This window comes from Triticum urartu, chromosome 7A (assembly GCF_056163025.1).
Source record: "Triticum urartu cultivar PI428250 chromosome 7A, HENAU_Tu73, whole genome shotgun sequence".
Classification (NCBI taxonomy): Eukaryota; Viridiplantae; Streptophyta; class Magnoliopsida; order Poales; family Poaceae; genus Triticum; species Triticum urartu.
Window position 1 is genome coordinate 104,139,057 of NC_141879.1, and position 25,991 is coordinate 104,165,047.

Genomic DNA, 25,991 nt, shown 5'->3' on the forward strand with positions numbered 1-25,991 from the left:
TATCAGGACTAAGTTCATGATAAATTAAAGTTCAATTGATCATATTACTTAAGAACTCCCACTTAGATAGACATCCCTCTAGTCATCTAAATGATCACATGATCCAAATCAACTAAACCATGTCCGATCATCACGTGAGATGGAGTAGTTTTCAATGGTGAACATCACTATGCTGATCATATCTACTATATGATTCACGCTCGACCTTTCGGTCTCCAGTGTTCCGAGGCCATATCTGCATATTCTAGGCTCGTCAAGTTTAACCCGAGTATTCGCGTATGCAAAACTGGCTTGCACCCGTTGTATGTGAACGTAGAGCTTATCACACTCGATCATCACGTGGTGTCTCGGCACGACGAACTGTCGCAACGGTGCATACTCAGGGAGAACACTTATACCTTGAAATTTAGTGAGAGATCATCTTATAATGCTACCGCCGAACTAAGCAAAATAAGATACATAAAGGATAAACATCACATGCAATCAAAATATGTGACATGATATGGCCATCATCATCTTGTGCCTTTGATCTCCATCTCCAAAACACCGTCATGATATCTATCGTCACCGACATGACACCATGATCTCCATCATCTTGATCTCTATCAACGTGTCGTCACATGGTCGTCTCACCAACTATTGCTTTTGCAACTATTTCTATCGCATAGCGATAAAGTAAAGCAGTTATATGGCGCTTGCATCTTATGCAATAAAGAGACAACCATAAGGCTCCTGCCAGTTGCCGATAACTTTAACAAAACATGATCATCTCATACAATAATTTATATCTCATCACGTCTTGACCATATCACATCACAACATGCCCTGCAAAAACAAGTTAGACGTCCTCTACTTTGTTGTTGCAAGTTTTACGTGGCTGCTATGGGCTGAGAAAGAACCATTCTTACCCACGCATAAAAAAGACCACAACGTGGTATAGTGATTGCTTTTTGATCTTCAGAAAGAACCTTGTTTATTGAATCTGATTCAACTAAAGTTGGGGAAACAGACACCCACTGGCCACCTGTGTGCGAAGCACGTCGGTAGAACCAGTCTCGCGTAAGCGTACGCGTAATATCGGTCTGAGCCGCTTCATCCAATAACACCGCCGAATCAAGAATCAACTAGTGATAGCAAGCAATATGTATATACCCACACCCACAAATCCTTTGTGTTCTACTCGTGCATATAACATCTAAGCATAGACCTGGCTCAGATGCCAATGTTGGGGAACGCAGTAATTTCAAAAATTTCCTACGCACACGCAAGATCATGGTGATGCATAGCAATGAGAGGGGAGAATATTATCTACCTACCCTCATAGACCGTAAGCGGAAGTGTTATGACAACGTGGTTGATGTAGTCGTACGTCTTCACGATCGACCAATCCTAGTACCGAAAGTATGGCACCTCCGTGATTTGCACACGTTCGGCTCGGTGATGTTCCACGAACTGACGATCCAGTAGAGTGTCGAGGGAGAGCTTCGTCAGCACGACGGCGTGATGACGGTGATGATGATGCTACCGGAACAGGGCTTCGCCTAAGCACCGCTACGATATGACCAAGGTGGATTATGGTGGAGGGGGCACCGTGCACGGCTAAGAGATCAATGATTAACTTGTGTGTCTATGGGGTGCCCCCCTCCCCGTATATAAAGGGGTGGAGGAGGGGGAGGGCCGGCCCTCCTATGGCGTGCCCCATGGGGAGTCCTACTCCCACAGGGAGTAGGATTCCCCCCTTTCCAAGTAGTAGTAGTAGTAGGAGAAGGAAGGAGGAAAGAGGGAGAAGGAAAGGGGGCCCCCCTTCCTAGTCCAATTCGGACCAGAGGGGGAGGGAGCGTGCGGCCAGCCCTGGCAGCCCCTCCTCTCTTTCCACTAAGGCCCATAAGGCCCATTAAACTCCCCGAGGGTTCCGGTAACCCCCGGTACTCCGGTATATGCCCAAACTTCACTCGGAACCATTCCGATGTCCAAACATAGTCACCCAATATATCGATCTTTATGTCTCGACCATTTCAAGACCCCTCGTCATGCCCTTGATCAAATCCGGGACTCCGAACAACCTTAGGTTCATCAATACACATAAACTCATAATACCAATCGTCACCAAACGTTAAGCGTGTGGACCCTACGAGTTCAAGAACTATGTAGACATGACCGAGACATGTCTTCGGTCAATAACAAATAGCGGAACCTGGATGTTTATATTGGCTCCCACATATTCTATCAAGATCTTTATCGGTCAAACCGCATAACGATATACGCTGTTCCCTTTTGTCATCGGTATGTTACTTGCCCGAGATTTGATCGTCGGTATCTCAATACCTAGTTCAATCTCGTTACCGGCAAGTCTCTTTACTCGTTTCATAATGCTACATCCCATAACTAACTCATTAGCTACATTGCTTGCAAGGCTTATATTGATGTGCATTACCGAGATGGCCCAGAGATACCTCTCCGACAATCGAAGTGACAAATCCTAATCTCGATCTATGCCAACTCAACAAACACCATCGGAGACACCTGTAGAGCATCTTTATAATCACCCAGTTACGTTGTGACGTTTGATAGCACACAAGGTGTTCCTCCGGTATTCGGGAGTTGCATAATCTCATAGTCAGAGGAACATGTATAAGTTATGAAGAAAGCAGTAGCAATAAAACTGAATGATCATTATGCTAAGCTAATGGATGGGTCTTGTCCATCACATCATTATCTAATGATGTGATCCCGTTCATCAAATGACAACACATGTCCATGGCTAGGAAACTTAACCATCTTTGATTAACGAGCTAGTCAAGTAGAGGCATACTAGGGACACTCTGTTTATCTATGTATTCACACATGTACTAAGTTTCTAGTTAATACGATTCTAGCATGAATAATAAACATTTATCATGATATAAAGAAATATAAACAACAACTTTATTATTGCCTCTAGGGCATATTTCTTTCAGCCCTACCCCCTGGGCGTGCCCTCCACCCTTGTGGCCACCTCGTGGCTCTTCTGACTTGCACTCCAAGTCTCTTGGGTGTCTTCTGGTCCAAGAAAAATCATCGCGAAGGTTTTATTCCATTTGGACTCCGTTTGGTATTACTTTTCTGTGAAGCTAAAAAACAAGGAAAAAACGGAAACTGGCACTGGGTGCTAGGTTAATAGGTTAGTCCCAAAATAATATAAAATAGCATATTAGTGCATATAAAACATCCAAAACAGATAATATAATAGCATGGAACAATAAAAAAAATATAGATACGTTGGAGACGTATTAGTGATTAGACTACTTGACCAAATAAAAACTTATCATTTTCTTAATTTTAGTTGTAGGCAAGTTTTAGCAATTCTACCAAGTCAAGTACACCCTACACATGCAAGTCTAAGAGTTGAACAGCGGAAAGTAAAGACTTTGCATATGAACATAAAGGAGGGATCAGAGAGATCAAACGCAGTGAAGACACGAAGATTTTTGTCATGGTTCTGGTAGGTGGTGCTATCGTACATCCACGTTGACAGAGACTTCAACCCATGAATGGTAACGGTTGTGCAAGTCCATGTAGGGCTCCACCTATGAAGGGTCCACGAAGAAGCAACATTGTCTATTCCATCATGTCTTACGCCCATGAAGGACTAGCCTCACTCGGGTATATCTTCATGAAGTAAGAGATCTCCTTGCCCTTACAAACTCCTTGGTTCAACTCCACAATCTCTTGGAGGCTCCCAAGTGAAAAATAACGAATCTAGGAGGCACCACTCTCCAAAAGGTAATAGATGGTGTTGTTGATGATGAACTCCTTGCTCTTGTGCTTCAAATGATAGTCTCCCCAACACTCAATCACTCTCTCACAGATTTGACTTTGGTAGAACAGGGGATTGAATGGAAAGCAACTTGGGAAAGGCTAGAAATCAAGGTTCAAATGGTTGTATTGGAATCTCTTGATCTCAACACATGAGTAGGTGGTTCTCTCTTAGAAAATGAGTAATGGAAGTAGTGGTTCGTTTGATGGCTCTCTTGAGAGTAGGTGGTGGTGGAGGGGTATATATAGGCAGCACCAAAAATCCATCCGTTACAAGTCTTTGACCCAACTCGATGACACCCATATGAAAATCTCAGTGAGACCGACTAGTGCAAAATACTTGACCGCTAGGATTTTCGGTGAGACTGAACAGAACAACTTGGTGTGACCGAAGTGCAATGGCTAGGTCAAGACTTCATTTCGGTAGTTCCGATCGTTTCAACTCAGTAATTCCGAAATGGAACAACTTTACTATAGAAACTTGGTCAGGCCATCTCGGTGGGACCGCGATCCATATCAGTTGTACCGAAACGTTAGGGTTTGGCATGTGGCAATGTATGGGGTTATCTCGGTGGGTCCGGATTGGAAGATTTCAGTGGGACCAAGATGGACTTTTAGGGTTTTGGATAGATGTGATGTGGAGAAGTGGTTGAGGATTTTGGCGAAATATCACTAAGCACTTGAGCAATTGAGTCATGATCAAAACCTCATCCCCTTTTAATAGTATTGGCTTTCCTATGGAATCAATGTGATCTTGGATCACTTAACCAAAAATGTAGAGTCTTAGAGCTTTGCCAATCCTGTCCTTAGCATTTTGAGGGGTCCACAATCACTAGTACTTGCCATGCCAATCATTGTTCTTCTCTGAAATCTATTATCAATGAGCACTAGATCAATGACTTATATGTTGTTATTAATTACCAAAACCACCCGAGGATTAGTTGCACTTTCAGGAACCAAAAACAAATATAATATTTAGGCATTCACGACATGAGATTTCAGCACTTAAGCAATCAAGCACCCTATTGATACCCCCAATAAAGCAACCCAACGATATAGCTTTAAAAACCAGACTGGTGGCCGGCTGGTGAGGCTATCTCATTATGTGCATTTTAAAACCGAACCGAAAAACTATACCACAAATAAACTAAATCGAACCAATTTTATGGTTTTATGGTTTCTGGGTTCAGTATGGTCATTGCTTGGAAGGCCAAAGGAGAATCATAATTTTATATTGACCAAGTGGATATTCAAGAACAAGCAAGACACTCATGGTCATGCGGTTCACAACAAGGCAAGATTGGTGGCTCAAGGTTTCACCCAAGTCAAAGGTGTCGATTATGGTGAAACTTTCGCTCCCATTGCTCGCGATGAATCTATTCACATGTTTCTTGCATATGCATTGTACTATAACTTTTAGTTGCAACAAATGGATGTGAAGAGTGCATTTCTTAATGGTTCCCTAAATGAATTGGTGTATGTCAAACAACCTTCGTGGTTCAAGGATCCCAAGTTCCCCAATCATGTCTATAAAATCGATAAGGCGCTCTACGTCCTCAAGCAATGACCACGAGATTGGTATGAGCACCTTATCGAGTTGTTAGAAAATCATGGGTTTGAAATTGGGCAAATCGGTCACTCTTTTTACTAAGAGGGTTAAAGGGAATTTGTTCATATGCCAATTATATGTTGATGATATTATCTTTGGTTCCATTAACAAAGCTTTTAATGATGAGTTTGCTAAGCTAATGACTAAGAAGTTTGAGATGTCTATGATAAGAGAGTTGGACTTCTTCCTTGGATTTTAAATCAAGCAATTAAGATGAGGAACCTTCATCAACCAAGTCAAATATACCCAAGACATGCTTAGGAGGTTCAAGATGGAGGACTTGAAAGGGGCAAAGACACATATGCCAACCACAAGCCAGCTTGACCTTGATCTCGGCGGTAAAGTGGTGGATCAAAAGGTGTGTCGTTCTATGATTGGATCTTTGATTTACCTTTGTGCAACTATACCAGATATTCTATTTACTGTGGGCATGTGTGCAAGATTTCAATCTGCACCAAAAGAAAGCCACTTAGTGCCGGCCAAGAGTCTTTCGATATTTGGCTCATACCCTAAACTCTGGCTTATGGTGCCCTAAAGGAGCAAGTTTTTGATCTTATTGGCTAGTCGGATTCGGATTGGGCAGAGACAAAGTGGAGAGGAATTCAACTTCCATGGGTTGCCAATTTCTTCGTAGGTCCTTGGTGAGTTGGTGTTACAAGAAGCAAAAATGCATGTCTCTCTCCATCATCGAAGTCGAGTACATCGCCGCTGCAAGTTGTTGTGCCCAATTTCTATGTATGAGGCAAACTTTAAAGGATTTCACTGTTGTGCCCAATTGCTATGGATGAGGCAAAGTTTAAAGGATTTCACTGTCATTTGTGACCAAGTGCCTCTTTTATGTGACAATAAAAGTGCAATCAAGATCACCTAGAATCCCTTGCAACATACCAAGACAAAGCATATTGAGATTCGTCACCACTTTTATTCGGGATACATGAACCGTGGAGATACTGAGCTATCTTATGTAGGTGCCGGGAAGCAACTAGTGGATATTTCCACGAAGCCTCTAGATGAAGCAAGATTCAGAGAGTTAATACATGAGCTAAATATCATTGATTCCGATAATGTGGTCTAAGATTGTGCACACCCTCCCATGTCTCAATATTTATATTGTTTAGGTGTAGGCATGGACATAGGGGGTGTTGTTCAGTCCATGAACTCACATTCTTCTTATTATGCGCAAATAGAAAAATCATCCACTATAGTCACTTTGTGTCAAAATGTGCTTCAATGAAGAATATTGGTTATTGGGCTCAAGATATATCTTTGTTGCACCAAGCCAAACACTCAAACATGATGGCTTCGGCCACCGACCCTTTTGGGGAGTTGGTTTTATTTGGTCTTCATTTGAAATATTAGACTTTAATCATATGTATGCTATCATTGTAAAAACACTTAAAATTTGGTTTCCACCTTTGCATCTTGCAATTTTTTAGTGCATATTACCGTATCTTTTTTATGACAATGTCTCCATCTCAAGCCATACCCATCTTACTATTCTTGTGCACAGGTTCCTTGTTCAAAAAATTAATCTAGAATTTTTTTGTTGGTGGCAAGCGGTACTATACCGCTGGGATGTGCGGTATTACCAGACCCCCTACTAGGAGTACCAAGGGTGGTACTACCGTGAGGAATAAGCAGTACTACCGGACCTCCTTGGGTCAATAGTATCAACTGAAGCTCTAGTTTATACCAAGAGTGGTACTACCGCTTACACAGGTGGTAGTACCGGTCTGCAAGATCTGGTTTATATATATGGGGCGGGGCAGAGGGGTATCTTTTCCCCCTTACTTCCCCATGCCCTCAGCATAAACTTCTCATCCGTCCGCCATACGAACTGCACCGGGGAGACCTCCCTCGCCCCAGCTCCATCGCTCCTTCACCGATCGGCTCCATGGGATCACTCCCGTCCTCAATGTCCTCCCTGGTTTTCGGTATTGCCTAGTTCCATTCTCTCTGGGTTTGTATCTTAGAACCCTAAGATTTCTAGGGCAATGCGAGTGGGATTCAATTTTTTTGGCCAAACTATGTGGAGGAGGTCATTCTTAGATGTAGTATTCATTGGATTAGAAGCCCCAATGTTGTATATGTGACTTTAGATTCAGGTAGTTATAGTGCTCGCCCTAGATTCAAAGTGTCCGCTGTATAGGCAAGCGGTACGTACTACCAGTCTCAGGACCGGTACTACCACTCTCTGGCACAACGGTACTACCGGACATAGGAGTGGTAATACCGTTGTCTGAAGGTTCTGACACCTTTTGCGTTTACTTCGTGGATTTCATGGACTTGTGCACTTACTTTCCTATGCTATTTCCTCTATGATATCCACGTGTGATGGTTCTCATGGATTATTTTCTACTTTCATATAATATATATAGGATTATTTAATATAATTATATTATATGGAGCTAAAAACGAGCAAGCAAGTGTTGGCTCGAGATCCGCTCATTTCTCGACCGAGCTACATAAAGTGCTCATACTCAGCTCATTCTTTTAGCCAAAAGACGAGTCGTTGTCAAGCATCTCATGAGCCTCCAGATTTTCTTGCAGCCTTAACAATGCGTGGGTTGTGCAACTTCTCATTCACCAGCTTTTCATGCTGAAATCAAAAGAGACTCAAGAGGATATGTGCTATTGCTAGCCTAGCAGATGTATCCATCATTTTTTGTACATCACAAGATAGGTTAAATGAATCTAAAAAATATCCTCCGTATAGGCTAACAATATCAAACAAATAATATCAAAGCCACATCATCAGCACCACACCTAAGCAAACCATCAAATGATGATGTCGAAGCTGGGTGGAAGTCCTGAAGAAAGGAGAAGTGATTGATTCATAAGCAAAGAGGTTGATCTTTAAGAACCTGTAGGAGGTTTATTAGCAAGGAAAGAGTGCTAACTTTTTTGCAGTGAAGAAGCTTGATGAAAAGAAAGGCACTTTTGATGTATGTTGCCCACAAAAAGGTTGAAAATCTTTTCCCAGTTGTACCATGATCATATGCACTAACAACTAGTTAGATAGAAATTAGAATTTCTGTTCAAATAAAAGAGACGTGGAAAATGGCTAGTAAAGTTGCGTTAATGACCATCACTAACACCTTAACACATTATTTTGTGCTAACCAAACTACAACAGGCAAAGCAGATGCAAAGGTTGTATCATGATTACAAAAACATAAGGTTAGCCCATATAATTAGGATAGACATAAGTACGATTATACAAACATACTTAGAACGTATGCAACATCTGCGAGTTAATTGCACAAAACTATCACATTGAGGTTAGGTTTGCACAAAATCACCTAGTCACTAATTTTCTTCAGAACTCACCACGTTTTCAATAATTCTTTTTGTAGAAAACACTAATCGAAGGATTTCGCCCGTTTCAGCAATTTCCTAACAGGTGGGGCCAATTGTAAGGAGCTGACTTGGCAAAAAAATCGCCACATGCGTGCGTTGAATAGTTTCCACTCATTAGGGCTTACCCGTCAGCATGAATACAGTTCTCTCTTCCTTGTAGACATTATGACGAGCACCTTGTCTACACACGCTCAGCCGGAGCGACGGCACGTAGACACGGCGGTGCAGCTCTGCGGCTCGGCGGTGGCGGCGGGCGCAGGTGGCCTCGACGCACTGGATCCGGCCGGCGAGAGGAAGCAGTGAGGCACGCGGGAGCACACTATTATGACATGATAGATTTAACTTCAACAGTGGTAAATGCATTAGAAGGTAAGTGAAATGTTGAATGGGAGACTGAATTTGACTAAAAAATTGCAGCACAAGAAAGCTTACTAACTGGAGAACGCATACTGAAGAGAATTTTAGCCTATGCTCTGTGGAGAGCATGAAAGATGAACTTCCTATAATGAACTAAATTATTTTGATTGAGCGAAGAAAATAATAGAATGACTTCTATTGCTAGAAGAATATACACATCTGACCTCTGTGTATCCTTTATTTATTTTTTGGAAAAGGAGGATGACCCCCGGCCTCTGTGCATCCTTTATTATGTCCATCCGATTAACACATGAAGGTTAAAAATTCCACGTGTTCACTCATCATTCTTTGAAAAATATGGGACTAGGAACCAAACTCTTATCCTATAGGAACCTTGACGTAGAGAGTCGAAGATGGGAGAGGACTTGGGTGAGGGCAACGGGGCGGTGGCCCTGCCGCCACCGCCGGAACCACCGCCTGGGCTTCATCTCGTGCCCTCCCATCATGGAAACGAGGTGCCGGCATCTCTGGGGCGCTCATCACCGGAGGGGATTGCGCAGGTCTTGCATGACGAGTTCGAGCCCGGGCTTGGGGAGGCGGATCGTGATCGGGGCTTTCTTCACCCGGCGAGATGGAGCGTCAGATTTGAGGACACCAGGGCACCCGGCCAGCGGCGAGAGGGTCGGGTGTACTCCTATTCACCGTCAAGGTGGACGGTGATGGCTGATATTGAGGGAGACCTCCTCGCCGGCCGGCATCTGGTAGATGGGGAGCAACTGGTCGAAGGTACGTGTCTCATGATTGATGTTTTCGAGGTTTGGTTTCTTCAGTGTGTGCAGGAGTTGAGTACGGAAGTTACAATTGAGATCGTGGATCTCACTTCGAGGCCTACTATACCCAAGATCGGTGCGGCGATCGCGGGTACGCGGGCGAATCCGGGGGCGACCGGAGCGGCGATCGCGGGGGCGCCACCCTCATCTTCTGCGAGTTATACGCGCGTCGGGGACCGATTCTGGGCGCTGGCCGGATCGAATGAAGATGATGAGGATGGTGACAGAGAGGATCAGGCGGTCTCACCGACGTCACCAACGCTGTCAGATCTAATTTGTGAGTTCTTCCACTCCGGATATGACGAAGACGAGGTAGCCACGGCGGTCGACAAGGTCTTGCCGGTGGATGATCCGGCTAGGGTTGGGCTTCACGCGGGCGAGAGGAAGGAGATGGTCAGGCGTGTTGTTCACCGGAGAACGGCAGCGACGGCGATCAGGCCTTGGAAGGCCCCCCTACCTAAGGTACGTCTTCCGAACCTTACACTTTTTGATTTAATTCATTTGGATTCGTGGATGGAGGTTAGGAAGAAGAGGCAGGCGCGTCGGAAGGTGGCTGCTTCGCAGCCGACGACGGCTGCGGCGACCGGGCCACCAATCTCTATGATTGGGATCAGGGCGGCTCGAGATGCTCGTTTGAATTTTCTTCTGGGCCGAGTTGGGCCAGTTTTGTCAGTCTCTAGGCCGCAACTAGATGGGCCGGGGATAGCTGGGTATGAGGCCCAGGCTATACCGAATCCCACCAGTTGTGCGCCTATTGATACATGCAGGAAGAGATCGTTCCTTGCCATACGTACGAAATCGCACCGGAAGCTAGGGTTCGTCAGAACGGGACGCCGGGGTTCCCTTCTTGCGGTCCTGGTCGTGCGCGTAGGATTCTTCCCCTTGGTGCCATGGCGGGCCGAGGTTCCGGAATGCCGTCTGCGAAGAAAACCCAGGCGGTGGTCGCCAGGGGCCGGATTGGGGCTGAGCCGCCGCCGCACGCGGGCGCAGGCCGTGGTGCCACCGGCGCAGGCCATGGTGCTGCTGGCACTGGGCGGGGCGCAACCGCTCCTATTGCTGCTACGGGGCGGGGCGCTGCCATTCCTGTTGCCGCTTCGGGGCGGGCGGGCGGCAACGTTGGGGCTCGGCCTCCTGTGCCCGCGGCGGCTAAGCCGCCCGTAGCTCTGGCAGGCAGAGGTGGGCCTACTGGACCCCGGCCGACAGCGCCGACGTATTCCGCAACTACTGCTGCAGGTCGGGGCGGGGCCAGCGGCCCGAGGCCGGCTGTGGTCAACCAGACCTCGGTCGGCGGTCAGCCTCGTGTCGTGCCGCCGCCCCATTACGTCGTGAGGCAGGCACTAAATCGCTTGGGTCCAACGCAATCGAGGCAGAACTCTACCGCTGGAGAGTCCTATGATCTGCCCCGGAGTTAGTGGGGGGACGATGGTCATGATGCTTATGGAGATGGACAACACCGTGGCTCATCATCCACGGTAGGCGGTCGTGGTTATGCTTGGTAGAGTGATGGCTCTGCTGAGCGACCTTTTCTCAGCTCTCCGGGTGGATTTGTCGAGGGAGCCTTCGACCTAGATTACCGGCAGAGAGGTGGCTACCATGGTCACCGTGGTGGTGGTCGCGGTCGGTACCGCAGACAGCCGCCGCCACCGGCAGTTGTTGACCATGCGGCATCGCGGTGACCGATCCCATTCAGTCAACTGATCTCCTTTCCCAGGCGATGGACGTTGTGACGGCATTGGCCAACGTGGAGGTTCCTACGACTGGGGGTACTGCTGAGGCAGGTGACAGGTCTGATTTTGAGAGAGCGTCCAAGTGGGCGCGTAAGAAGGAAAAGATGTTATGCTATCGGTGTGGTGAGAAGGGCCACTTCATTGCTGAGTGTGTGGCGGAGCTGTGCGATTCGTGTGGTAAGGCAGCACATGCCACGGGGGATTGCCCGTTTCTGCATGATCAGGTCCCGACTCTTTCAATGTATGGAGTATATTGTGCTGGGTTGATGTTCTTTGAGTCCTCGGCTGCGGGAGAGATTCCGGAGGAGACGCAGAGTTTGACCACTGGGATTGTGAAAGCTACCCAGGGAGAGGTATCTCAGGCTCAGATTGTGCAGAGGCTTCAGGAACTGGTTCCAGGTGATTTCCAGTGGGAGCTTGTCAGTATTGAGGCCGATGCTTTCAAGGTTGACTTCCCAACTGTGGATGATTTGCAGATATTGCCGAGCTTTGGTTTGTGCAGAGTTCCTGGCACTAAATGCATTCTGGAATTTCACGAGTGGAAGAAAGTGGATTCAAAGGGCAAGCCTCGTACTCAGGTCTAGTTGCGGTTTTCCGGGGCTCCCTCTAAGCCTTTACAGGATGCTCGAGTTGTGGCTAGTTTGGGCATGATGGTTAGAAAAACTAAGAAAGTGGATATGGCCTTTACCCGCGCTCATGGGGTGGCCCGACTTCTAGTGAGCGTCCTGGACATTGAGTTCATCCCTGATGTGGTAAACTGGACGTACAGGGGAGAGGGTTTTCCTTTGGAGATTGAGTTTGAGGATGCAGATCTATTTAATGAGGCGATCAATGGGACTGATGTGGATATGCACGACGGTGATGACAGCGTGGGTGCTAAGGGGGCGCCGACTGATGAGGCTGGACGAGAGGGGTCTAACGGATCAGGCCCTGTTGCTCAGCTGCCCGGCGACGGGGCCGGGGTTGAGCCGGCACCATCGCCCTCGATGCCTATGATTGCTCTACAATTTGGGTCGTTTGAGCCAACTTCTGCTCCTGCCAGGCTCTGGAGCGACAGGGTGGATTCTGATGGTGTGTTTGAGTGCACGCTTCCTATGTTGGAGTTTGAGGCTGCTGACAGTCCCATGATTGGAGGCTTGGTGAGGATGCCCTCGGTGATGACCTTGGTTGGTGAAGGGGAGGTGGAGCATGTGGTGGCTTCTCCTCCCCCCTGCTCTCCCAGCGGTTGCATTCACAGAGATGACATTTGATTCGGAGGTTGTGTCTGGGGAGGGAGTCCAGGGCAGGTGGCCTCAACCTCTTATACTCCTATCCTGGTGCCAGCGACGATGATGACGGCCGGCTGTGGGGGAGGCGGTCCGGGGCAGGTGGCCTCGGACCTCCCTTCTCCGGCGGCGGGTAGGACGACCACGACCCCAGTGGCGCTGGGGGGGTCTGGGGCAGGTGGCCTCAACCCCCCCTTCTCCTTCCGCGGTCAGGGTGGCCGCGTCTCCTATGGCGCCGGTACTACCCTCTGGTCAGAGGGGTGGGGCGGGAGGAGTGCTCGGGCAGGCGGCCCCCGCGCTTCCCTCTCCTGACTTTCCTGTGGCCAAGGGATTCGGTTTGGGACACTCGTCCATGGGGCTTGGGAGCCCACTGCCACCTCCTTCGGTAACTTTGGTTGACCCTTCATGGGATTCAGCGCAAGGTTTTACTCGGGAGGAGGTCATTGCCTTTGGCGGGATTCCAGACCCGGTCTCTGTGGGAAGACGGATGAGTGCCCGCATCCAGGAGCACCCGGAGGTTGATGACATGCAGTAGAGGTGCACTATGAGGGCGGCCAAGCTTCATGACATTGAGGTCACTTCTGGTATGTCCGTCAATATGTCTAATTCTATATTGCATTTTTCTAATGAGGAGATTATAAATAATGCAAACCAATTAGGAGTTTCGCTAGGGAATAATGCGAGTGAAATTTCCAACTCGGTTAATGACGTCTTAGACTTGGAAGCGGAATGTGCTTTAGAGACAATTCGCAATCTAGCAGTGGTAAAACCCATGAATGATGTAGAGATTGATGCATTGGGGGTCAGAGTGCTCGATAATTTTTGTGCGGATCTTGCACCATCCAATCCTGAGTCTGAGGATGAGGGTATGACTCTAGACAATGCAGTAGCTAGACCCACTGAGCCCGGTTATGAGGACCGGGTGGAAGACCATAGTAAACCCAAACGCAAGTGGAAGCGGAAGATTTATCCCATTTCAGCGGTTCGTAGGAGTGCTAGGATTCGGACTACCAAAAAATTTCATGATGAAATATGAAAGGAATCTTTTGGAATAGCAGAGGTCTGAAAGACTTGGCTAAACGAAGGTTTCTTGCTGAGGTGTCTCTAGAGCATAGATTAGATTTTATTGCTCTCTCGGAAACTGGTAGAGATAATTTTGCGCCCCAGTTTCTTAATACTCTTTCGGGCGGTGTTGATTTTGATTGGCATTGCCTTCCTCCGCGAGGAAGATCGGGTGGGATCTTGCTTGGAGTGAGATGCGATTCGCTGGAAGTCCGCAGTGTAGTGATGGGTGACTTCGCGGTTAAGTTTCGAGTCAGGTCCAAAGCTGATGGGTTTAACTGGGCTCTGGTGGCGGTATATGGTGCTGCGCAGCCCAAGCTTAAACCAAAGTTTTTGGCGGACCTTGTTCGAATTTGCGGATCCGAGCAGCTCCCAATTTTAATTGGGGGTGATTTCAATATCATTATGAGGAGAGAGGAAAAGAATAATGATAATTTTGACGGCAGATGGTCGTTTATGTTCAATATCATTATTGAAAGCTTGGATCTGAGAGAGATAGATCTTTCCGGTAGAAAGTTTACTTGGGCTAATGCTTTGCCAAACCCGACATATGAGAAGCTGGATCGAGTTCTCACGAGCGTCGAGTGGGAACAGAAGTTCCCTCTCGTAACGGTTCAGGCTCTCTCGCGCGGAGTCTCAGATCACACACCTTTATTCGTAGACTCGGGTGAGCCAAACCACGTGGGAAACAAAAACACATTTTCTTTCGAGATGGCATGGTTCGAAAGAGAATGATTCTTGGATCTGATTGCCAGGGAATGGGCTAAGGATGCAGGAGGTAGGACTTCTGTTGAGCGTTGGCAGAATAAGATTAGGCATTTGAGAAGCTTCCTACGGGGATGGGCTAAGCACCTTAGTGGAATTTATAAGGTTGAAAGGAAAGGCTCCTTTTGCTTATTCAGACACTAGACTTAAAAGCCGAATCATCGATTCTGCAAGCTGCAGAGTTTCAGGTTAAACTAGATGCGGAGATGAGGTTGAAAGAACTTCTCTGCGAAGAAGAATTGAAGTGGGCATTGCGGGCTAAGGTCCGTAAAGTTGTCCAGGGGGAAGCGAACACTCAATTCTTTCACTTCATTGTGAATTACAAGCATAGAAAGAAGAGAATCTTTCAGCTTGAACAAGATGAAGGAACTATCTTAGGACAAGACAACCTAAAACTTTACATAACTGAGTATTATAAGCAGTTATTTGGACCTCCGGAGGATAGTTGTGTGTCCCTCGATGAGTCCAGGATTGAGGATGTGCCTCAACTAACTGCCACTGATGATGATATTTTGGTTGCCCTGTTCTTGGAGAAGGAGGTGTATGAGGCTATAGCGCAGATGAAAAACAATAAGGCTCCCGGGGCAGATGGTTTCCCGACGGAGTTCTACAAAAAGTTTTGGAATATTATTAAGGGGGATTTGCTACCAATGTTCAATGATCTATTCTCTGGACAGCTTCAATTATTTCACTTAAATTTCGGAACAATAATACCGCTTCCTAAGAAAATGGATGCTGTGAGAATAGAGCGGTTCAGGCTGATCTGCCTTCTCAATGTTAGTTTCAAAATCTTCACCAAGGTTGGGACTAATCGGCTCACACAGATTGCGCATTCTGTGGTGCAACATTCCCAAACTGCTTTCACGCCAGACAAAAACATTCTAGAAGGGGTGGCCGTCCTTCATGAAACGCTCCATGAAATCCACTCGAAAAAACTAGATGGAGTTGTTTTTAAGGTGGATTTCGAGAAAGCGTATGATAAAGTCAAATGGCCATTCCTCCAACAGGCATTGCGTATGAAAGGTTTTGATGAAGCCTGGCGCCGCCAGGTTGAATCGTTTACGCAAAAAGGGAGTGTTGGAATTAAAGTGAATGACGATATAGGTCATTACTTCCAGACACATAAAGGCCTGGGACAAGGGGATCCGATGTCACCTATCATGTTCAACATTGTAGTCGATATGTTGGCCATTATGATAGGAAGAGCTAAGGAGGCTGGTCAAGTAGGTGGCCTGGTACCTCATCTCGTTGATGGAGGTGTGTCCATCCTTCAGTACGCCGATGATACAATCATCTTTATGGAGCATGACTTGGCCAAAGCGAGAAATATGAAGCTGGTGTTATGCCTATTTGAACAATTGTCCGGGTTAAAGATTAACTTTCACAAAAGCGAGTTGTTCTGCTTTGGTAGAGCCAATGACGAACAAGAGGCATATAGGCAATTGTTTGGGTGCGATTTGGGGGCTTTACCTTTCACTGACTTAGGTATACCAATCCACCATCGTAAGCTAACAAACAGAGAATGAAAGTGCATCGAGGACCGATTCGAAAAGAAACTGAGTTGCTGGAAGGGCAAGCTCATGTCATGCGGAGGCCGATTAATACTGATAAATTCGGTTCTCACGAGTATGCCTATGTTTCTTTTGTCGTTCTTTGAAGTCTCAGTTGGAGTTAGGAAAAGACTGGACTTTTATCGATCACGTTTCTTTTGGCAGGGTGATGAACTAAAAAGAAAATACCGTCTAGCTAAGTGGAATATCATCTGTAGACCGAAAGACCAAGGGGGTCTTGGTATTGAGAATCTTGAAGTTAAGAACATATGCCTTCTCAGTAAGTGGCTGTGGAAGTTATCAAGTGAGACTGATGCCACTTGGGCGCAAATCCTTCATAGCAAGTATCTTCAAACCAAAACTTTGTCTCAGGTGACAGTAAGGCTGACTGACTCACCTTTTTGGAAAGGGCTTATGAAAGTCAAACAATCCATATTTAATAGGACAAAGTTTATTATTGGTAATGGTGCTAGTACGCAATTTTGGGAGGATACTTGGCTCGGAGAGACACCCTTAGCCATTCAATACCCGTCTTTGTATCGTATTGTTCAACGACGCGAGGTGTTCGTTGCAACGGTATTTCAATCTATCCCCCTTAATATTCAGTTCAGAAGAGCGCTAGTGGGCAACCGTTGGGAAGAATGGCTCCGCCTAGTAAGTAGACTGATGGCGGTTCAGTTTTCTCAACAACCCGATGAATTATGCTGGAAGCTTACTAGGTCTCGAGTATTTACAGTTAAATCAATGTATATTGATGTCATCAATTCAAGCTTCATTTCTAGTTCCAAACATGTTTGGGCTATCAAAGTTTCTTTGAAAATCAAAGTGTTTATGTGGTTTGTCCATAAACAAGTTATTTTAACCAAGGACAACTTGACAAAGTGTAATTGGACAGGTCCTACTAGGTGTAATTTCTGTGATCGGGATGAGACGATCAAACACCTTTTTCTTGAGTGCCCACTAGCCCAAGTTTTATGGCGGACGGTCCATATTGCTTTTAATATTACTCCATCGAGTTCTGTCAACACGTTATTTGGAACGTGGCTTAACGGGATAGAGCCCGCTTTAGCGAGACATATTCGCGTAGGAGTTTGCGCCTTGCTGTGGGCTATCTGGATTTGCAGAAATAATTTGATTTTTAACAGGACAACACGCATTCATTTTTTGCAGGTTATTCTCCGAGCCACGGTGTTGATCCGTTCGTGGTCACTACTCACTCCGACGGAGGCCAGGGAGCGTATGGTTACTGGATCTATCCGCTGGGAGATGGTAGCACGGGATATATTCAAGCGGTTTGGATGGCGGTCATTTAATAGGATAGGCAATTAGTTTACCTATCTCTCTTTTTGTCAGCCGGTTGTGGCGTCCTTTTTTTTGGCTCTGTCTGAGCTCCTTTTTATCTTTCTTTGGAGACTTTTAGACATTGTTGGAACCTATTTATTTGTTTAATAAAATGACCATATGCATCGTTTTGATGCAGAGGCCGGGGAATCCCCTTTTCAAAAAAAATCTAATTAACACACGCAAATCCTGGAAAGCAGACGAAGCTGCTATTGCACATAACCAAAAGAACAAGATCAGATACTGATACGAGATGCATCGTCTAAGCGGGACACAGATGGCAACACTGAAGAAGTTAAGCACCATGTCACAGGTGCTGCAACCGTTCCGGCAGATCAACAATCTCATATTGCTAAAACAAGACAACAAAAGAAAAAGAAGGTACCTTCTGTACAAAACCTAAAAGCAATGTAATGTGCAGAAACTAGTTTTCATGTAGATGTACTGTTGTTGGATAAAACCGAGTAATTGACAAAAAACTATCACACTTCACGTATCCGTCCCACAGAACTACCACATTTTGAAAACTGACCGAAAACTCCAGAGTAATACTAATTTTGTGACAAAAAACTACCAAGTTGAGTTGATGACCGTTTTTATGATTTTAAACCTGTTTATGACATGTGGGACCGGGAGCAAAGTCAACTCGGTTTATTTTGACCGTGAAGTTGACCGTTATGACAAATGAGACCCACACGTCATCATCAACCTTCTTCCCTCCTTCTTTGTTTGACATTTCAACAAGCACCTTATGTGCATCGGGCAGCACCACCGTGCCGACGCGTCGACGCCGGTGAGCAGCGGCAGCCCGTGGCACCGGCGATTCTTCCTTCCCCGATTCCCTCACCCGCGCCGCCACCCACGGCCGACCCTCTTCTGTTCCTCGGACGGACCTTGCCGCCGGGCTGCGCTCTCATGGACATGACAAGGGAAGGAGGAGAGGGAGATCCAGCGACGGCCATGGCAGATCGAGCACGCTCCTCCGGGTCCTCCCAACCAGATCCGTTGCCTCCATCCGGCGCGGAACCGGCGACGATGACACGCCCGTGCGTGAGGAGACGGGTGGAGTGGCTCGCGCCGCCGGGACAGAACCTCCGACGACGCGGCCGTGCCAACCCTCTCCTCAGGCGATGGCGGCGGCCTTCATTCTCTCTCGGTGGGGAGCTTGCTGCTGCGACACCGGTGATGGGTTGCATATGGTATTCCACACACCGGCGAGGACGACCATGCCAACATCAGTGACAGTGGCGCACGAGCTCGTCACCGCCGGTGGTCTCCATGCACTTGCGCATGCGCATGGTGCTAGTCGGTGGTGGTGCACGCCACCACCCGAGCCTGGGGCTAGAGCTCTACTTGTCCTCGCTGGTGTCCTGCACTGCTGCTGGTAAGGTGTTCGAGGAAATGCCAACAAGAAGGAGAAGAGGAGGAGGAAGAAGGTTTGGTGCTGACGTGTGGGCCGTTAGCCGTTAGCGCGGTAGCCGTCCCGATAGGTGGGCCAGCTCTGTCAGAAAGGGGTTTAAAACGGCTAAATCGGTCTTCAACTCGACTTGGTAGTTTTTTGTCACGAAATTAGCACTAATCTGAAGTTTTTGGTCAGTTTTCAAAATGTGATAGTTCTGTGGAACGGATACGTGAAATGTGGTAGTTTTTTGTCAATTACTCGATAAAACCTGAATTTTGTTCGTACGTTGCAAACCCCGTGGCCAACACCCAAAACAGGACAACTGAAAACACGATCACCAGCTCATAGCAAGAATCCGCTACATTTTTTATTTGTACGAAATGCATATAGTTTAAAAGAAATACATGACCACTAGCCTACTGGAAGAACCAAATTTATTTTCCACTTATATGAAATGCATGATGTAAAAAAAGGGTCGCGCTAACTGCCACACGTGTGGCAGGAAGGGAGACGCACCACACGTCTCTAATGTAAACAGATTGCCACGTCATCGCATGCATGCATGTAGGAATCTTTTTGGATTTTCAGTTTTAAAAATATTTTATCTCTTAAATGAAAAATCCGATTGAAAATTCGTTTTCACCATTAAATCCCTCGCGATGAGATCTTCGAAACTAGATCCCATGTTGATATGTTTTGATGAAATTTTTTTTGGATTAAAAGTTGCCATGTCTATTGCATATGAATTGCCATGATGTTTACACTGAAGTTGCCATGATATGTTTCAGCTATTTTCTTCTACATTTAAAAATAAATTTTGACATTTATAAAACGGGGAATTAAGAAACTAGACTTGCCATGAACCATAAACTAAAATTGCCATGATACATGCACGTAAAATTGCCATGGTTCATATAAAAAATAATTTTCATGGTCAAAGTACTGGAGTTGCCATCATCAAAATACTAAAATTGCCATGATCTACAAACTAAAATTGCCACATGGCAACTTTAGTTTAAGCCCTATGGCAACTGCAGTGTAAACATCGTGGCAACTTCTGGCAAAAAAAAAAAATTCGTCGAAACATATCAACATGGGGTCTAGTTTTGAAGATCTCGTCGAGACGAATTTAATGATGAAAACGGATTTTTAGTTCGCTTTTTTATTTAGGAGATACAACTATTTTAAGCCAAAAACCAAAAAAAATTCTGCTGATATCATCTATTCATACGTGGCAAAATGAGTGGTGATGGAGGCGTGTGGGTGATGTGCAAACACCCACACATGTGGGCGTTAACATTTTTGAAAAAAAATACATGATCATCATCACACTGCAATAACCACTGCATTTTCCATGTATGCGAAGTACATCATCCAAAATGAATGGTGACCGTCGATTCATTTGCAGAACCCATAATGGAATGCTTTATCCCGGAAGCAGTAGCAACCACATCACATAGATGAATGTCAGAAGAGCGACAGTGCAACGACTACTACAACCAGAATCGCTACGAAATTATTCACCCATTGGACACAACGCTTTCAGCAGGTCTGAATCATAGAACCGCGATGCCAAAATAGACAGGTTCCCCCTGTCCTGAGAGCGGAGCAAGTTTAGCTAGCAAAAGAAACACAAGAGCTGATTAGTTTTCTCAACCTACTATATCTATCTATCAAATATCAATATGCAAAAGTAGGCGTCCAGTTCTGCCGGCATTGTGTCTGAGGCAGCGAAACTTCGAGGTGAACTGTCAGGACTCCCACTCTGATCTTTATCTACTTCGCGGCGACATCCGGGTGTCGCAGCGCATCATAGGCTGAATTAGCAGAAATAACGAGGCGGTTAGGCGGCAGACAAATAATCAATATAATGACAAGATCAAGAAGACAAAACCTGAAACAATATAATTATAATGTGCAAGGAACTAAGCTTTATGGACTATCTCTTGTAGGATACAACCTGAATTTTGTTCACAGGTTAGAAACTTAGTATCTTCCCTGCAGTTGCAGACAATTCCCAACACCCAACAGTTTCAGTTAACTTGTTTTCCGGTACAATTTCAGTGAACTGTTTTACTGTAACAGCTTCGGTAAACTATTTTTCAAACACAAGCAGATCAGCACCCCACTTAAACAAGACCAAAAAAAAATCATGGCCGTGCAGCAAAAAGTATCTACACCAAAATCTGTACATTGCTCACTTCTTGCCTCCATGGGATAAATGGGAAGTTCTGAGTTCTGACATGGAGGGAGGCTCTCACCAGGGGTCCCGGACAGCATCACGACGATATCGAGGGTCTCGCCGTAGCGGCCGTGGGGCAGGTTGACGACGAGTGGGGTCAGCCTCCCGTAGAGGCCCGCTCGGACGCACATGACCATGTCGCGGCGCTGGCCGTGGATGTCGATGTCGCCGACGCGGCTGGCCAGCGCGTTCCTCAGGTGGTACACGGACCTCCCCCTGATACGGAGCGCGGACCAGCCGTCCTCGTTGTAGAGCCCCTCGTCGCTCGCTCGCACGAACCGAATCCGGCGCCATCCGCCCGGCTTGCGCCCCAGCATGACGACGGAGAGGTCTCCGGGGACGCGGGTCTGCACTTGAGTCGCCAAGAACCCTAGTTATGTATATTCAGGAGATCAAAGAAGCAGGGTGATAATCTGAATTTTCTGATCGAAAACACAAATGCGATCAGGAATGAGGAGCGGGACATGGCGAACTCACCCGAATCGGGCCCGGAATGAGAGGCGGGCGCGCTCTGGGGCGGATCGGCTCGACGATCCAGTGCATCATGGCGCTGACGTTGTCGGTGTACTCGACGCCGACGCGGGCGTTCCACCGGAGGTACCTGCGTAACTTGCCGCTGGCGCGGAGGTAGCGGCCGCCGATGTTGCGGAGCAGGACGCCGTCCCCGGAGCCCGCGTCGACGGCCTGCCACATGATGGCCGCCAGAACCGGCTCGTCGTAGTCGCGCTGCTCGGCGCGGAAGCCGTGGTGTCCGAACGGCGCCGGCTTGGCCGCGGCCGCGAGGTAGCGGCCGTAAGCGGCACCGTGGAGGAGCAGGTGCGAGCCGTCGCCGTGGTAGATGTGCACCGTCCACGCCGCGTTCAGCGAGTACCGACGGCGGCTGATGGAGACGCTCTCCCCGTCGTCGTCGGCGTGGAGGTAGTACGTGTCGTGCACGCGGCTCCGCAGCCGGACGTGCTGCCCGTCGTGGAAATGGTCCATCGGTAGAGGTGGGCACTGCGCGGTGGAGAGGCCATGGCGAAGGCTGTTGGTTAGGCGGTTACGATCGGCCGGGCGCCATCGCCATGCGAGCCTCTGGGCCCAAGGTGGGCCTGCAGGCCATTTGCTCGGCCCTGGGCTCCTCAAACCCTATTCGGCACCTTAAGCGCCAGTTTGGGTTTAGTCTAAAAAAAAAGTTGTTTGGGTAAACTGCGAAATCACTAGTTTTAGCATGGTTTTTTTAAAAGCTGTTTTAGCATGGTTAATTAGGGCATTTACAATGCTGAGCGCTTAAGTAGACACTTAAATAGGTAAAAGGCAAATAAAATAAGCACCCCCGAAAATGAAAAGGAGCTAACGACCCTCCCCCTCGACGCAGGACGCTAACTGAGACGCTAAAAATCAGCTAACTACGCGTAAGTAGAGACGCTAAAAATCAGCTAACTACACGTAAGTAGAGTCTCCGCTTTCCACGCCGCAAGGCAAAAAACCAGAAAGCGCCCGACTCAATTTGTTGCAACGACGCTAGAGGAGAGACCAGGATTCAACCTGGCAACTGCCCATCGGCAGGGATCAAAATCCTAGCGCCCGTTTTTAAGCGCCGCATTGTAGATGCCCTTATATGCCAACGAGTATTATTTATACTTGGCGGAGCCAACATAGAAGCGTTGGGTTCAAGTAAACCCAACGGCTTTTGCATCGTAAGTCCGTGTAGATACATGTTTGCCTGATCTGAACCCAGTAAAAAATCCTACCTGACCCCATCAGTTTTTGGAACGAGATCCTCTGACATTGGCGATTCCAAGTCAGAGGGACGTCCTTCGCTTGGCACCGTCCATCAACCATCAGACGGCAGTAAATTCCAGCTCTCTCTGGTTTGCTCAGATCAACACCAAAACCAGCGGCCCACTACGGCCCACTACGAACCGAGGGATGCAGGCTAGGGGAAAAAGGGCGCGAGGAGACAGAAAAAGGCGCGAAGAATACCCAGACGGCGCCAGCCGACGAAAAAGAGATCGTCGGAGCTCGAAGGTGGACGCCCTGCTCTGCTCGTCAATATCACGTAAGTCCTAATACTCTGCTCCTCTCATGCCATCTTTCACATGAATGAAAACACTACAACTGATCGAAGGTCCACCATCAGGTTGCTTTGGAACTCCATCAAGTTTCCATTTTTCTCATGGAAGAATCAGTTTGTTGAACTTGATCAAACATCTTTTCTCTCATGAAAGAAGCAACCGAGATGGACGAACATGCCAACACAACCCACCTGGATTCCGATTCCAATAGGTAATTTCTGCACATATACAAGTCTGCACATAGTCAGATTTACATAATTTCTCAATAGTTCAGCGATAGTTCTATTACATAATTTATGCACATATACAATTCTGCATATATTCAGATTTACATAATTTCTCAATAGTTTAAGTGATACTACTACATAATTTCTGCACATATACAAGTCTGAACATATTCAAATTTACCAAATTTCTCGATAGTTCAGTCATACTTCTACAATCCCCTTACTCGTGGTGTTTTTACTTTGCAGAGTTGTATTGCCTAGTTTGGTACCTTATGTTGGCATGGAATTTAGAAGCTCAGACAAGGCTTGGTCATATTGGCTTAGCTACAGTGGGCAAAAAGGCTTTGAGGTTAGGAAAAGGTATACTAACAAAAGTTCAGCCGATGGCAAGGTTAGATCATGTAAATTTGTTTGTGCAAATGAGGGTCAGCGAGCACAAGACAAAAGGGATCATTTGAAAAAGTGCCCTCAAGCTGAAACTAGAACCAATTGTGAAGTAAACATGAAGCTTAAAATGGACCGGAAGAAGGGAAATCTCAAAGTGTCAGAGCTGGTTTTGGAACACAACCACACACTACACCTAGCAGAAACCTTACACTTAATGGTGTCACAAAGAAAAATTTCAGAGTTGCAAGCTTTTGAAATTGCAACAGCAGATGATGCAGGAATTGGGCCAAAAGCCGCACATGAGTTGGCTAGTCAACAAGTTGGTGGACCACTCAATCTTAGTTATACCCTCCGTGATCACAAGAACCATTTGCGGACCAAGCGCCAACGAGAAATGGCATATGGCCAAGCGGGTAGCATGCTTAAGTATTTTCAAGAAAAAATTGCTGAAAACCCATCATTCCAATATGCATTGCAAATGGACTGTGAAGAACAAATAGCGACCATATTCTGGGCTGATGCTAGAATGATCATGGATTATGCACATTTTGGTGATGTTGTTAGTTTTGACACTACTTTTGGAACAAACAAGGAGAGTAGGCCCTTTGGTGTCTTTGTCGGATTCAATCACTTTAGGGAAACTGTAGTTTTTGGTGCTGCTCTCATGTATGATGAAACATTTGCATCCTTTAAGTGGTTGTTTGAGGCTTTTCTAACAACCCATAAAGGGAAGGGGCCAAGAACATTCTATATACAGATCAAGATACTGCAATGGGAAATGCAGTTGGGGACGTGTTTGCGGAAGCACGACATGGTTTATGCACCTTTCACATTATGCAGAATGCTATCAAACATCTACATGAAGAGGATGATGATGAGGAAAATGGGGAGAAGAAAAAAAGAGAAGAAAAAAGGGAAGAAAAAAGGGAAGAAGCAAAAGATGGATGAAGAGAAGGAAAAAGAGGAGAATGAAGAAACAAGTATTCTATCAGATTTTAGCGCGTGCATGTTTGAGTATGAAGACATGGCAGAATTTGAACAAAAATTTGACCTCAGAAGGAAAAAGATGAGCAAGTAAACTTGGTTGGATAGTATATATAAGTTAAAGGAAAAAAGGGCTGAATGTTATATGAAGGATGTCTTCACATTAGGAATGAGAAGTACACAATTGAGTGAGAGTTTGAATAATGACTTGAAAATCCATTTCAAATCTGATTTTGATATCATCCGGTTCTTTAAGCATTTTGAAAGGGTGGTGCAAGGGAAAAGGAACAATGAACTGAATTCAGAATTTGAATCAAGGAAAAAGTTTCCTAGAATATTTATGAGGAGACCACCACCTATGTTGGTGCAAGCTAGCAAGTTATATACACCTGGTATTTTTGAAGCTTTTCAAGGTGAATATGAAATATCTTTGTCAGCTTGCACCAAGGCATTAGATGGTTGTAATGAATATCTAGTAGGAGATTGTATCTTTGAGGAGGAGTATAAAGTTATAGGTGATCCTTTGAAGCAAACAGTTGTGTGCGGCTGCCGGCAATTTGATAGAATTGGGATATTGTGTGGCCATGCTCTTAAAGTTCTCGATTTGATGAATATCAAGTCACTACCGCCACATTATGTGTTAAAGCGCTGGACAAAGGAAGCACGAAGTGGAACTGTACAAGACAAGGAAGGAAGAGATATCGTCTTAAATCCGAATATGGATGCCATGCTTAGCTACAAATATATGTCCCATAAATTTCATAATTTGGCAGATCGAGCAGCCTACTTTCGGGAATGTGTCGTGTTAGTAGACAACACACTTGACATCCTTAGTAAGCAAATTGAAGAAAAAATTAATGCATGTGCAAGCACATTGGAGTATCCATGTACAATTCCGACAGATGCTAGCCCACCAAATGACTTGTTGACTAATGCACGTCTAAAGAAAAAGGAGGTCCAAACAAAGAGTTCAAAACGAAAACAAAATTGGCTCGATAAGAAGCACAAGGCTAGGAAAAGGAGAGAAAGCAG

General features: G+C 46.2%; 2 protein-coding genes across 2 annotated transcripts; one reads left to right on the forward strand and one right to left on the reverse strand.

The window, feature by feature from the left end:
* Nucleotides 1-20,301: 20,301 nt before the first annotated feature.
* Nucleotides 20,302-22,387, reverse strand: LOC125518431 (uncharacterized). The gene is made up of 3 exons (XM_048683271.2): nucleotides 21,782-22,387; nucleotides 21,324-21,651; nucleotides 20,302-20,879 (listed from the first exon to the last, which is right to left on the reverse strand). The coding sequence occupies exons 1-3, from the start codon at nucleotides 22,283-22,285 to the stop codon at nucleotides 20,839-20,841; spliced, it is 873 nt and encodes a 290-aa protein (XP_048539228.1). The 5' UTR covers nucleotides 22,286-22,387; the 3' UTR covers nucleotides 20,302-20,838.
* Nucleotides 22,388-23,507: 1,120 nt separating this feature from the next.
* LOC147958309 (protein FAR1-RELATED SEQUENCE 5-like) lies at nucleotides 23,508-25,669 on the forward strand. Its single transcript, XM_087537945.1, has 3 exons — nucleotides 23,508-23,572; nucleotides 23,835-24,609; nucleotides 25,604-25,669. The coding sequence occupies exons 1-3, from the start codon at nucleotides 23,508-23,510 to the stop codon at nucleotides 25,667-25,669; spliced, it is 906 nt and encodes a 301-aa protein (XP_087394071.1).
* The last annotated feature ends 322 nt before the right edge of the window (nucleotides 25,670-25,991 follow it).